Genomic DNA, 14,832 nt, shown 5'->3' with positions numbered 1-14,832 from the left:
ATCAGTAACTACTGATTATATCAGTAATATCAGTAAAGTAAAGTAAAGTAAAGTAAAGTAAATTATCCGCCTTTGCACACACACACACACACATCACGTGCTGTGCGTAACTTGTGCAGTCACTATGACATCATCATCTTCTTCTTCCTCTGCTTCCTCTTTCTCAACCACAGGGCTAGGGTTATTATTGCTGTTACCGCCTGCGCCAACCAACGCCGCCGTTGTTTTAGCATCAACACCAACAACAACAACACCTCCTGGCATATCTTCTTTATCTTCATCTTCATCTTCATCTTCATCTTCATCTTCATCAACAGCCACAACTCCACCACTACTAGGCGTCAATGAAGATACAACCTCGTAGCCAGGCTCCAAAACCTGCTCTTCCGCTCCGTTTACTGGTAGATGAGCAGTGCCAGCAGTTGCCGTCGTAGTAGTACTAGTATTAGTAGTACCCATTGTTGAAGATGAAATCGTAGAAGAAGACACAACCGTAAATCCCTCCTCTTCTTCGTCAAGTGGGATACCCACGCCACGGCCAAGCTCTTGGGTTTCCAAGCTTTTATCTGTTGCTGTTGCTGCTGGTGTCAAAGCTGCTGGTGAAATTTCATTTTCCACAGTTGCTGTTGCTATTGTTGTCTTGGCAGCACCAGTAATAGGGATATCACTCCTTGTTTTCTCGGCAGAAGGGGTAGTTTCCTCCACAGCCTCCTCCTCCTTGCTAGATTCCTCCTTTTTTGTGGAATGAGCCTCAGATGGTTCCACTATGACCACAGTAGATGTTGCAACATGCCCAGCTGTTGCATGATGACCAGCAGATGCGCGTGGACTAGTTGTAGCAGATCCTGTTGCATCAAAAAAGTCCTCTTCATTATCAGACTCCTCTCCCTCAACAGACGTTTTGCTAATAATACCACCAGCATCCTTCTTGATCTCCTCAACTTGAGGCACCTCAACAACATCAAGACTCTTTTCATGCTGAGCACCTTCAGATGACTTCTGAGCAGCTGCTTTTTCTTCAGCAATTCTCTTTTCTTCAGCTGCCTTCTCTTCAGCAATTCGCTTTTCCTCAGCAATTCGCTTTTCCTCAGCAATTCGCTTTTCCTCAGCAATTCGCTTTTCCTCAGCAATTCTCTTCTCCTCAGCAATTCTCTTCTCCTCAGCAATGCGTTTCTCCTCAGCTATACGTTTCTCCTCAGCTATACGTTTCTCTTCTGCAATGCGCTTTTCTTCTGCAATGCGCTTTTCTTCAGCAATTCTCTTCTCTTCCGCAATGCGCTTCTCCTCTGCAATTCTTCTTGCCTCTTCTTCTCTCTTACGATCTTGCTCTTCAACTGACGTAAACACCAGCCCCCCTTCTCCAAGGCTCCACACATCGTAAAAAACAACTACATGTTTATCTTCCTCCATCTCCTTCACCTTCTTTTTCTGGTTACCAGAAGCAACTGGCAACGGCTCTTCTTCCTTAAGAGGAGTGGCTGCCTCGCTAGGTAACTTGCGGCGGGGACCACGCGCACGGCCACGACGCATATCTCCAAGCTTCTTATCATTCTTCTTGACAGGCTCCTCTACCTCCTCACCTTCTCCTCCTTCTTCCTTGTTTTCAGAACTGGCATCCTGCATCTTAGAAGCCATCGACATGGGTGGCACACCTCCACGTGCAATCACATTACCCAGGTCTTTAAACAACGAAGCTCGTAATGCACTCACTTTTCCTAGACCTCCAGAACTAGTACTACTCGAATTACCCTCTTCAGATGTAGCTGCTGCTGCTCCTGTAACCATAGGACTACGAGCCACGCCACTTGGGCGGAACTTTGGTTTGGGTGGAACCGTTGGTGCAAATGATGATGATGATGAGGAGGAGGAGGAAGATGATGAGGACGGCCCACTGCTCTCGCCATCACCGTGACCTTGCTGCTGTTCGCCGCTAAACATTCCAGCCGCTGCTTGGATCTTAGACGACAGACGTGCTGGACGGTGCGGGACTGCAGGCTTGTGTGCAGGGATGCTAGGTGGAACACGTTTCTCACCAGTGGGAGGACGGCGCGATGGTACAGATGGTGCAGGTTTTCCATGCTCGCCAAAGGATCGGCGCTTCGGTACGACTGGAGGAGCGTGTTTTCCCAATGAATGTGCATGGTTATGAGCGTCATCAGCGCTGCCGACTGAAGGTCTTTTAGGAATCACAGGTGGAAGAGACTTTGTGTCTTCAGAAGAGCCTCCAACAGATGGACGTTTGGGAATTAGAGGTTTGTTAAGCTTGGATTGCTGCTGTTCTTCTTGTTCTTTTTCTTTTTCTTCTGTAGATGCATGGTGGGAAAGAATGGGCTTGTTGAGGTCAGTCTCTGAATCAAAAGGCTTGATGACAAGCATCTCATCATCATCAGCACCCGCAGAAGGTGTAACAGCTTCGACAACAAGTTCTTCTTCTTTTTCTTGAGCCTTGTCTTCAACCGGAGTTTCTTTCGGTCTTTGTGGGATAACAGGTTTTGATTCCTCAGTAGAGGAGTTTGAAGAAGGTCGCTTGGGAATAATAGGACGAATGATTTTAGGTTCTGTTTCTTCAACAGATCTTTGAGTAACAAGTCCTACTTCCTCTTTTTCGGCAGCTTCATTTATAGAAGAAACAGAAGGCCGTTTAGGAACAATGGGTTGAATAATCTTTGGTTCTTGCACAGGTTCACTATCTTTTGTAGACGAAACAGAAAGTCGCTTAGGGACAATAGGCTGGATAATCTTAGGTTCTTCCTCTTGTTCTTCATTTTTAATCGATGGAACAGGTCGCTTAGGCACAATTGGTTGTTGAATGATCTTGGGTTCTTCTTCTTTTTCTTCCTCAACCACTGGCTGCTTCCTCTCTTCATGGATTGAAGAAACAGAAGGTCGTTTAGGTATAATTGGTTTCGATTGTTCTTCATCGTTTTCTTCTATCTGGACAGACGTAGATGAGGGTCGCTTGGGAATCACAGGCCGTGCAACGGGATTCTCTTCTTCTTCTTCTTCTTCTTCTTCTTCTTTTTCTCCAATTTCCTTCTTAATTGATACAGAAGATGGTCTTTTAGGAACAATTGGTTGAATAATCTTTGGTTCTTGCTCAAGATCTTCTTCCTCTTCCTTCTTAATTGACGGCCGTTTAGGAATAATAGGTCTTTGTTGAAAAGTCTCCTCCTCAATTTCGTGATGACCAGATGGTCTTTTCGGAACAATTGGTTTAATCACAACTTCCTCATCTTCGTCATCACCCGCAGGCAACGCCACAGCCTCTACGACAACTTCCTCATCATCAGCTTCTTCCTGATCAGTTACCGGTCGTCGCAAAACTACAGGTGCCCTTTCTTTATTTAATTCACTCAAATCGGAAGTTGATGAAGTTGCCACACTACTGCTTTCACGCACTGCTGGTCGTCGGCTCGGGACACTCGGCATGCTCGAGCCCGCAACAGCCTCGCTAGCCGCGCCCTCAAGCGCTTCGACCACGTGTCGTGCTGCAATTTCCGGGTCCTCACTTTTGGCGTGGTGAGGTGTAGGCCGGTGCAGTGGCAAGCCGGGCACCGTTTCTTGTTGCAGTTTTTGCGGTTGTTGGGCTGAGTTAGAATTTGTAATTGACGGTGCTGCACCCCCATCACTTTCTTCAGGCGTCAATTCGGACGCAGAAGAAGAGGTACGAGAGTCGGGTCGCCGAGGAACTGCAGGCCGACGCGAAGGTAAAGACGGAGGCGTCAAAGAAGTTGAAGAAGAGCTTGCAGCAGATCCTGGGCGTCGCGGGACTTGCGGCGGTTGTAGGGGAGCGACTTCATTGATGGATGTATCAGCAGAGGTCGTGGCAATTGAAGATGAAGATGAAGAGGAAGAAGAAAATGAAGAAGAGGCAATTGGTTGATCTTCAAGAGTAGAAGAGGTCTGGACAGGAGTGCGAGCTGGGCGGCGGGCCGGGCGCGCAGGTGGTTGGGGTGTGGTGCGGGTCTTTTTTTTATTATTAAAGGAAATTAGCGCTGTTTAGAACGGGTGGGTTTAAACAAAAAAAAAAAAAAAGAAAAAAACTTACAGGAATTTCGGAATCATGATTATCGGTAGACATTTTATAATAAATTAAAATATAGTTAATGAATAATAGTCAATCTAGATGAGCATTTATGAGCAAAAAAAAAAAGTGGTTGCGATTGAAATGGTGGTGCAAAAGTTTGGTTGTTGAGCAAGAAAAGGAAAACTGGCAAGACCGATTTTAATGTGATGGTGGTGGCTGTGATATGTGGAAGAGTTTAGCTGGTTGGCTGGCTGGCTGGCTGGTAAGGTTTTTTTTTTTTTAAATTTATGTGAGGCGCTTAGTGTGTGTATGGAAAAGTCCCGCTAAAAAGCAACTCGAGGAACACTTTGAGATTTCCTATAAATTTAGCCCTCAAATCCAGCAATAACAAAATATACTTGAATTGAAAAAAAAAAATTCCTTTTAAAATCTAAGTAGACTATATTTACAAATTATTTATATAAATTAATAGGAGTTGTTTTTTTATGCTTTTTCTTCTTCATCGTTTTGAGTCTCATCTTTAGGCTTTTCTTCTTCCTTAGATTCTTCCTTAGATTCTTCCTTAGATTCTTCCTTAGATTCTTCCTTGGATTCTTCCTTGGATTCTTCCTTGGGTTCTTCCTTGGGTTCATCCTTAGATTCTTCCTTGGGTTCTTCCTTGAGTTCATCCTTGGATTCATCCTTGGATTCTTCCTTGGATTCTTCTTTGGATTCTTCCTTGGGTTCTTCCTTGGGTTCTTCCTTGGGTTCTTCCTTGGGTTCATCATTGGATTCATCCTTGGGTTCTTCCTTGGGTTCTTCCTTAGATTCTTCCTTGGGTTCATCCTTGAGTTCATCCTTGGGTTCATCCTTGGATTCTTCCTTGGATTCTTCTTTGGATTCTTCTTTGGATTCTTCTTTGGATTCTTCCTTGGATTCTTCCTTGGGTTCTTCCTTGGGTTCTTCCTTGGGTTCTTCCTTAGATTCTTTCTTGACCTCTCCATTAGCTTCTATTTTAGAATCTTCCTTGGGCTCTTCCTTGGGTTCATCTTTATGGTCTTCCTTGGGGTTCTCATTAGTTTCATCTTTAGACTTTTCCTTGGACTCATCCTTGGACTCTTCTTTGGACTCATCCTTGGACTCCTCCTTAGACTCTTCCTTAGACTCTTCCTTAGACTCTTCCTTAGACTTCTCCTTAGATTCTTCCTTAGACTTCTCCTTAGATTCTTCCTTCTCTTTTGCCTCTTCTTTTTCCTTTTCTTCTTCTTCAAACGCTGCATCTGCATCAAACAACGCCTCTCCCTTTTCTTCTTCTTCTTCCTCCTTCTTTTTCTGAGGCGGTGGCGATGGACTGCTCACTTTAATAGCAGCATTATTAACCTGATCCCATACAGCTTGCCCCACATTCCCTGACCCCTCCACCGGTTCCAGTTTATCCTTGAAATATGCCACATCCCGTAGAATATACTCCCTTTCTGGCACTGTCCGAAGCGTCGGAACAATCTTCCCGTACTCCTCCAAAAGCTTGCGCTTGTAATTGTCAAACACTAACGACATGATCATCAGGTATGTTGGCTTTGGCAAAATGCTATTCAGAATCTTAGCAAGTACTGTAGTTTCCTTCACAAGAGACAACATGTATTTGTTGGGCTCCAGAGCCTCGCCATTGGACGGCACAGGTGGCGGCGAGTGCCAGTCTGTACGCCGAATTGTAACACAGTGTCGCAACATCTTGTCGCTCATCAGTGTCACAAACTTTTGATGAATCTCATCTCGATGTGATTTCAAGTCCTTGGCCACTTTATCTACCTCATCCAGTGCTGCATGATGTGCCTCAGTCATCGAGTCCCCGCTACCAGTGCCAGAACCTCCCCGATTCATTTCCATCGAGTTCCGCGCTGACCCGGTGTTAGACCCTTCACCACCTGAAATCCCCAGGTGCCGCTTCGCGCACTCCTTAATATACGGAATTAGCGTCAGTAGCACGTTAAGACCTTGAGATGACAACGCCAAATGTTTGGCAGTAATGTGCTTGATGGCAGCCGCAGTGCGAGTCGCTCCAGCTCCAAGAATAAGCTGAGTAGCTTTTGAATTGTACCGCGAAAGGAAATCCGCAATGTTGGACATTGTTTCTGATGCAAGGTGCGGGAGCAGCACCAACAATTGCATGTACTCTTCGAGTGCTGTGACAGTCTGGATAGTCGAAATGGGGATTGTGAAAACTGCATTTCCAATGTACAATTTCTTGTTCTTTTTCTTTGGCGCACCATCGTCTGTATTTTCCACAGGTGGAGGCGACATGGTCCGTTGTAAAGCCTCGTCTTTGTCGTTTTTTGTTTCGTGTAAAATGTTTCGGAGTAAGCTGACCCACTCGTAGGGATCGGAGTGCCCGGAACGCACCATGAGGTCCACAATGTTTTGGAATGATTCTTTAATTTCCTCTTCATGCCATTGGTTACGATCCATTTGCTGTGCCAAGTCTTGTTCGTGTCTCTTGTGAAACGCAGAAATATATGTTTTGAGTTGCATCGTGACTGTATTTCCCAGAGACGGATCGATTTCCAATCCACAAATAGCCTCGCACTCGGAAAGAAACATAAGACTTAAACTGTAAAAGTCGGCCAGCCGGGGGATAGATAGTTGCGAGTTTTCTTCGCGGCGCACATTTAAAATCTTGACAAGCCGAATGAGCGACGCGTCAATAACCTTGCGAAGAACCTCCGATGTGTCAATAATGTGCAGCCCAGCGTCCGATGCAAACGTTACAGAAACGTCCAGTAACAGTTTTTGTTGCGCAGCAACTCGCCGAAACAATTCAGACAATCCAGAAAACGTATTGGCCAGCATCTCGATAAAGGCATCCTCAGTCATGGACCGCAGCAGCACGGCTAATGACTGGCTCTTATCGGCAGAACGCCCCGTCATGTTGGAAGAAATCGACATGGTATCGTCCGTATCGTCACCGGCATTTGACGTTGCTGTTGGGAGGTATATACGCACCAAGTTTTTGGCCTCACGCACAATCGCATCACGGTACGCATTTACAGCACCTTGAACATTGTTTGAGCGTACCAGTCCGCGTACGCGTGTCTCAAGGTCTGCCCGTAATGCAGGATCAATTGAAAGGTACTCCATGTTGATGGGTGCTGATTTAGGTGCTGGTGTGGTTTCGTCAAACGATGATGCTGGTTTGACAGCTTTGCGGAGGACACGGCCAAGCCGGGTGAGAGTTGCATCGCGTGGGACTGCAGCTGTGTGTTTGCGGACATCCGATATGAGCAATGATGCAAACATTTTTGCGTACTCTGCACCGACACCCGATCGCAGCGAAACAAGTGACTCGCGCAGTTCTGTGAGCCCGCGCACGGACCGCACGTCGCAGATCGGGTATTGCCAGCCTTTAGTCCATGCAGAAATAAGGGTACGGGCGGCATCTGATGGCCCAGGTTTTCCCGCAAAGAAATCATCGAGGGCATCGAGGTGGTCAAGACACGGGTCAAGGTGCTTGTTTTCAAATAGGGATTCCGCAGCATCCGCTTGATCAAGGGCCACCTCAATCTGGACCAGACTTTGGAGCAGTTTGGAGGTATTATCACGTCGTTGTTGCAGTTTGAGAGTCTCAATGCCAGTTTGAACAAGATCTTGGTCTACTTTTTCTAAATCTGTTCGAAGGGTTTTGATGGTGTCAAGGGTATCCCGCGTTTGGGCGTTGATTGTGCGCATGTCATCAAGGGCAGAGAAAAAGGAATGCGAAGCCGTGCTGATTTCATGAATAAGATGCAGCTCGACCGTGTCGATGTACCAGGAGAGTTTTTCCTGCAACATTGCATTGTTTGCAAGTCCCGTGCGTGCAATTGAGTCCGTTTCAGAGCTAGCAGTAGTTACAATTGTCGAGCGCTCGCTTACAATGTCAAACGTTCGTGGGTTGTCCAACTGGAAATCTGTTTCGAAAAAAACGCTTGGTACTGTATCCAGTGGTGTAATGTCATCCAGCTCATCATGACCTGGTTGTCCTTGCTGTCCATTTAAGCTGTCTGCAAAGCTCGTTACACTTGCCGTTTCCCATTTCCCTGCTGTGGAGGTCGAGTCCACATCGCCAAGCGCATCTACTACAGATGACAGTGCCGACAATGAGGTTTGAACAGAGCCTCCACCAGCACTCATTTTGCGATACTGAGAGCCTGGTCCTGAACCCCCCATGAGAGACGGTACGCCGCTTGCAGCAAACAACCCACCACGGGAATCGTAAAACTGGTTATACTCGCGCGACACCTCATTAATATATTCGCGAAGCTCTGCGCGTGACACTTTGGAAATAGGCGATAGAACAACTGGTGGGATATCTCGGGTAGTTGGTGGCTTGAATCCTGAGGCAGCGGCGGCAGATGATGCAGTAGCGGCCGCCACTGCAGCTGCAGCGGCTGCTGCTGATGAGTTGGAGCTGGTGGAAAACCGGCCGCCTCCAGTACGTGCAGGGACTTGAAGGAGCGATGCTGTGGAGCCTGATTGAGAAAAGTTTCCTCCCGCAGCGCCGGCGACTGCAGCCATTGCAGCACTGTTGACTAGTGGTCCGTCCACTAGGTCAGCAATGGAGTTTGGTCCGAGCCGGTGGGACCCAGTTGCTGCAGCGTTGAGGCCGAAAGGCATGTTTAATGGAGGAGGAGGTGCTGCGAAAGAAGAATATGCTGAGGATGATGAACCGGCGATAGGATATCCTAAGGCCGGGACCGAAAGTAGGGACGCAGTGCCTGCAGCTGAAGAAAAGGAAGAGGAGCGGCGGAATGAAAGGGAAGGCGAAAATGAAGGTTGAGGCAACTGTTGCTGCTGCTGCTGCTGCTGCTGATGCTGCTGCTGATGCTGCGCCAGCGTCTGCTCATGTTTGAGAGATTGGTTTTGTGAGTGCGGTTGCGCCGCTGGCATAGTTGTTGAAAAAAATGATGATGATGATGATGGGGGAGGAAGTTAGAAAAGGTTGATGGTGGTAGTGTTGATGAAAATGTTTGTGTTGATGCGGGAAAAAAATCAGGAGGGGTGTTAAAGTTAAAATTATGAGGTGGTCACTTTTTTTTTTTTTTTTTCTAATGCAACTCCAAACAAGTGAAAAAAAAAAAAAAAAATTTGGCACAAACCAGCTCAACAGCTCTACATTCAATATTTATTAATATTTACTCATATTTTTTTTTGGTATAAAATAGGTTAGAATTATTATAGCAAGTATATAGAAATATATAAATGAAAGAATAATGAAAAAAAAGAAGGGGGGTGGGAGAAAAAAAGCATTTTTTTTAGCGATTCAGATTTGCAAGATTTGCAGAGCTTGAAGTCCGTGATGACGACCGAAAGATTGACGAAGACGTACGTGCAAGGCCTCCTGAACCTGCACCTCCTAAAGTACTACCTTGGCTCGATTGTTGAGCAGACCCCAGAAACCCACCAGCTAGGTTTGTTGCGCTCAGAGATGCTCGTTGAAGCAGTGGACTTGGCTTGACTCCAATTACAACTTCTTCAGCCTCAGAATCCGAATCCGAGTCTGAACCAAAATCAAACTTGGATGTAGTAGCAATGGGTAATTGTGCAGAGAGGTGGGATGGTAGCGTCATAACACGGTCGTCGTCATCATCGTCTATATTGCTGGCTTCTGTACTGTTGGGAACTTCCACAGAATTTTTATTGGTAAGTAGGTTAGATGGTCCCACAATCTGCGCTGGATCAATTGCCTTAGTAGAAGCATGTGGAGATTGGCCTGGAGATGGTCCAGGAGATTGGACAGCCTGTGGCGACTGCGATGGTGACTTGTATACACTATTATAGTCGTAGACAGTGTAAATGTGGGTACGTGGCTGGGTATTGTGGGACATGGCATAAGCGACCGAGTTTGCGGCTTCTGCACGACGGAGCTCCTCCTCCTCGCCTACATCGTAGGCTGCGCGTAGCGTTGTTGCTGGTAGTGGAGCGATAATTGCGTTATAACTTTTAGGAGAGGTAGCAGTGGATGATGATGACAGTGCACCTAGGCGGTCCAAACGGTGAAGTGATGTTGTTGATGAAGAACGGAGGGAAAGAAACAGGCCTGGTTCGTCCTCATCTTCTGAATCGGAAGAAGAGGAAGAAGAAGAGTCTTCTTCCATGGCGGCTGAAGAGCCTGAGCCAAACGAGAGTTTTTTAGAGTTATTGGAAGCATTATCCGAGTCATCCGAGTCTTCACCTCTTGATCGCCAGTCGCGTGAAAATCTATGTCCATGGCGGCCTCTTCCTGAGCCATACAAGTCTGAGGAAGTGTTGTTGCTCATGCTGTGATCGTGGTTGTGGTGGTGGTGGTCATTATCGTCGTCGTCATTATCTTCATCTGAAGAGCTCTCATAAGTGTCGATAGCAATGCATTGTTCTACACGGTCGTTGAAGTGAATGTGTCGTTCAAGGGGCCGGAAAGAGGTGACAGAAGAGTTTGGGGATTTTGCCAATAGAGAAGCAGGAGAGACGACAGTATTAGCGGTAGCATGGATTGGTCCTTGGAATGTTGATGGTGGGGCCGACCCAGGAGCTTGAGGAGGGGCAGTTGCCAAATGGTTAAATTTATTTGATAATGTTTGTTGTTGTTGTTGTTGAGTGGTGGGTGTTGTATTAAATGTGGTGGGATAATATGCAGGGTTGTTATTGGTATATTGTGGGGTAGCAGCAGTCGTCGTGGCATTACTTGTGGGGGAAGGGCGGTTGATGAGGTGGCCGGGCATGTGGCGGTACTGGAGGTTAATTTGGCGGGAAATGCGTTCGTCCGAGTGGCCCGTGTGTGGTCGGTGGCGATAATTGTGGTGGCGCATAAATGAGTTCACGCCGCCATCCTTGATGGGTTCGTCGTCATTTTCGTCTTGAGGGTTAGAGGAGGTATTATTTGCGGTAGATGTCGTAGGAGATTGTGGTTGCTGTTGTTGCTGTTGTTGCTGTTGTTGTTGTTGCTGCTGCTGCTGTTGTTGTTGATGATTATTTTGAAAAGAAGCCAGAGTGGGAGTATGATGGCCACTATTCTGCCGGGCATAAAGCTTGTCTGAAACTGTTCGTTTTTTAAGAATAGGTTTGTGTAGAGGCTTTTGCTTGGATGCTTGAGATTGTTGTTGTTGTTGTTGTTGTTGTTGTTGTTTTAGTTGCTTTTGTTTTTGTTTTTGTTGAGAAGACATTAATTGATATGGTGATGAAGATGAAGATGTTGATATTGATGTTGATGATGAATTTGATTGCTGGCGATTTCTTTGAGGTAACTGTTGCATCAAGGACGTTTTTGAGGAACTATTGTTGTTACTCTGGCAATTTATGCTTGTACTGCTCGATCGTTTACTAAGTTCAGTTGGAGCAGCAGTTTCAGCTTGAGGATCCGTGTAATGGATATTCATTGGTTGATTGAAAAGAGGACCATAGAGCCACGTCACATCACAATCCTTGAGCCAGTTGACAGATTCTGGAGAGACGGTGCGCAGATTGTATTTAGCTTTTGTCCAGGTACGCCAAGAAGCATTTTCCAGACGTGCCGAGTTTGCCACATCTCGTCTGCGCATGACAATGTTACGCCAGCAGGTGGAAATGTCTGATTCTTTCCAGTCGTGGGACAAGTAGTCCACATGGCGGGAGGGTTCATATGCGAGAACGGAATCATCATGGACAGCTGTGAGGTCTGGTGTTCCAGCGTGGGAAGTTGGTGGAGAAGGAGAGGTTGATGCAGTAGAAGATGAGCAAGTATTATTGTGGTGATTATTTGTGGTGGTAGTGGTGGTGGTATTGTTATTATTATTTACAGAGTAGGGTGAATAGGAAGATGAAGAAGCAGCAGATGATGAAGAAGACGGCGATAAAGATGACGATGACAATAAGGTGGTATCATCAACAGAGGAAGAGGCAGATGAGCACGCGACTGGACATGTTGCAGTTGTTGTTGTTGTTGTTGTTGTTGCCATTCCTGGGGATGGTAAAGAAAAGTCAGACGGCGAAAATCCGGAAGAGCCTAATGAGGTTTGATGTTTTAAAGAGACCACAGGAGTTGCGAGAGATGAGGCTGTCTGGGGATACTGATTATATTGCTGGTTATTATTATTGATAATATTATTAGAATATTGAGTATCCACTAAAGACTGCTGTTGTTGTTGTTGTTGTTGTTGTCGTTGCTGCTGCTGCTGCTGCTGCTGCTTCTGCTGAGGCAAAGGAGAAGATGATGATGAAGATGATGATGATGAAGAAGAAGATGTCGATGATGAAGACGAAAGCTGAGGAGACACAAAAGAAGAGCCGTCTGAAATAGCTAAATGAGGGTAATCAGCCATAGTTCCTGTAAGGTCTGTGGAGGGTTTAATAATGAAGTTATCAAGCAGCCCCATAGACCGGGTGCGCTTAAGAGCAAATGATGAGCGTGTGAAAGTCTCAGAGTCTGTAGCAGAGACAGCTTTCGATATTTCGTTGAGATTATAGTTACGCTTTGGAGGTTCATTAGATGATGGCTGCTGCTGCTGTTGCTGCTGCTGTTGCTGCTGTTGTTGTTGTTGTTGAGAGGTCGTTGTTGATGACGGTGGCGCCTTATGGTCGACTCCTAAAGATAGGAGAGGAGTACTAGCTGTAGATGGCATTTTGATGGAGATGTAGATTTATAGTGAAGAGAGTAAGAAAGAAAATGTCGAAAAAAAAAAAAAAGAAAGAAATAAAGAAAGAAAGAGAGTTAATAAAAAGTTATTTGATTTATTCTTCAGTTTCTTGTTCTCTTTATTTTTATTTTTTTTTTTTTAATTTGATATTTAATATTTGATATATATATATATATATGGGGTTGTTGATGACGATTATGGAGTGGGGAGGATTATTTATAAGCACAAAAATATTGTTTATTATAAGTATGGGTTTATTATTATTATTATTATTTTTCTTCTCTCTGTTTCTTTAAAATATATATAGACACTTTCTTTTCTGAAAAATACTACTTTTTTATAATAAGAAAGTCAAAGACATACTGAGTTGAACAGAACAGAACAGAACAGAAAAAAAAAAAAAAATGGAGATTGATGTTGTTGACTTTAATGAAAGTTTTTTTTTTTTTTTTCCATTAAAGGATTTTTAAGTGGTGGTGGTGGTGATGGAATATTTTTATTTATAAAAAAAATTTTAAAGACGGCTGAAAAAAAAAAAAAAAAAAAAAAGCTGCTTGTCGCTGGTGCTGCTACTGCTGTTTTAGTCCGCATTTATGCCGCCGTCATATATATATATTTTTTTTATTTTATTTTATTTTATTTTATTTTTTTATTTTTTTATTTTTTTTTATTTTATTTTATTTTATTTTTTTGGGGAGGCTGACTGGCTGGCTGGCTGGCTGGCTGGCTGGCTGGCTAGCTGTTGTTGGTTGTTGTTGGTTGTTGTTGGCTGGGCTTTCCCTTAGCACTTGCCATTTACTAGTTAAATTTTTAAATTTTTTTTTTTGTTTTTTTTTTTTCTCCGCATAATAATAATAATAATAATAATAATAATAATAACATCAATCAATCAATTCATCAATACATCAATACATCAATATTTTAATATACATAATAAATACATTAATATACATTAATAACGCTGAAAATATTCACCATCATGCTTCATCATGCTCTATCATGCTCTATCATGCTTCAATTGTAAAATTCCCAAAAAAAAAAAAAAATCTCATCTTGTTTTTTTTTTTTTTTTTTTTAATCTCTTCGACCCTATAATATCCCTTTGTTCCTTGTCGTCGTCCCTCATTCCAGCCGTCTCTCTCTATTTTTTTTTTATTTTTTATTTTCTCCCCACACCTTTGGAATTTGTTGTCTGTCTTGTTGCCTGTCTTGCCAGCTGACTGACTGACCCGTTTACTGGAGGCTCCTTTGCGATTGGAAGAAAACAACAACAAAAAAGTTAATTTTAAATTTAAATCGTATTAATTTTAAAATAATTTTAAAATAAATTTAAATAATTATGTAATGCTCTTTTTTTTTTTTTCTTCTTCTTCTTCTTATTCTTCCTCCCCTCCTCCAATAATTTTTCTCCTCTTTACGATTATTACCCCATATTTTCTAAATCAAGATACCTGCGGCTTTTTATCTTCCGTTCAGGGCGGTCCGGCCGACGGTGACCCGAACTTTTTTTAATTTTTTTTAATTTTTTTTAATTTTTTTTAATTTTTTTTAATTTTTTTGGTCTTCGTTGGAAACTTTTCTATTGATAATTTTGATTTTAATTGAATGATTGACTTTGTTGGAGTTTATATATAAAAAAAATTTGCACTTTTTTTTTTTTTTTTTTTTTTTTTCAAGTCTATATGATTTTAGTACACTTATAATCCAATGCCAATGTATGTTTAAGTCTATACCACTTTATGTCGAGTCTATTTCTATCTCCTTCTACTCCCCTTTTATTTCCAATATATATATATATAAATATATATTTATTACTATAATAAACTTATAGGCATTTATATAAAACTTCTCTTCCTATGGTTGGTCAAATTTCTTTCTCGAGATTTGTTTTTTTTTTTTTTTTTTTTCTTTTGCTCTCAAAATGGAAACTTCAAAAAAGAAAGTTTTTTTAATTTTTTTTTGCCACAGAAATTTTAAGCAGCAAAAGTGCGTACAAAAAAAAAAAAATAGCTTTTTTCGGGACATTCGGGTCACAAGTCACCGGATTTAAAAATAGAAAATAATAAAATAAACCCCCATCGGATCAAAAGTCACCGGATTATTTCGTAAATATTATTTACCATGTAATAATGAATTGTAATTGTAACATCTATAGGATATAGCCGATTTCTTTTTCATCTTCTTCTAATTACCCCAACTTTTTCT

At 43.3% G+C, this 14,832-nt stretch overlaps 3 protein-coding genes across 3 annotated transcripts; all 3 read right to left on the bottom strand.

Moving 5' to 3' along the window:
• Positions 1-93: 93 nt before the first annotated feature.
• On the bottom strand, positions 94-4,081 carry SAPINGB_P004837 (uncharacterized protein; the record flags this gene model as incomplete). The annotated part of the gene is made up of 2 exons (XM_031999552.1): positions 94-3,966; positions 4,049-4,081. The coding sequence occupies 2 exons, from the start codon at positions 4,079-4,081 to the stop codon at positions 94-96; spliced, it is 3,906 nt and encodes a 1,301-aa protein (XP_031855443.1).
• A 429-nt stretch (positions 4,082-4,510) lies between these two features.
• SAPINGB_P004836 (uncharacterized protein) lies at positions 4,511-8,926 on the bottom strand (the record flags this gene model as incomplete). The annotated part of the gene is made up of 1 exon (XM_031999551.1): positions 4,511-8,926. The coding sequence occupies one exon, from the start codon at positions 8,924-8,926 to the stop codon at positions 4,511-4,513; it is 4,416 nt and encodes a 1,471-aa protein (XP_031855442.1).
• A 365-nt stretch (positions 8,927-9,291) lies between these two features.
• SAPINGB_P004835 (uncharacterized protein) lies at positions 9,292-12,612 on the bottom strand (the record flags this gene model as incomplete). The annotated part of the gene is made up of 1 exon (XM_031999550.1): positions 9,292-12,612. One exon carries the CDS (start codon positions 12,610-12,612, stop codon positions 9,292-9,294), a length of 3,321 nt encoding a protein of 1,106 aa, XP_031855441.1.
• Between the last annotated feature and the right edge of the window lie 2,220 nt (positions 12,613-14,832).

This window comes from Magnusiomyces paraingens (genome assembly GCF_902498895.1).
Source record: "Magnusiomyces paraingens strain CBS 517.90 genome assembly, contig: contig4, whole genome shotgun sequence".
NCBI lineage: Eukaryota > Fungi > Ascomycota > Dipodascomycetes > Dipodascales > Dipodascaceae > Magnusiomyces > Magnusiomyces paraingens.
The sequence above is the reverse complement of the archived record's forward strand: the minus strand, read 5'-3'. Positions and strand labels throughout refer to the sequence as shown.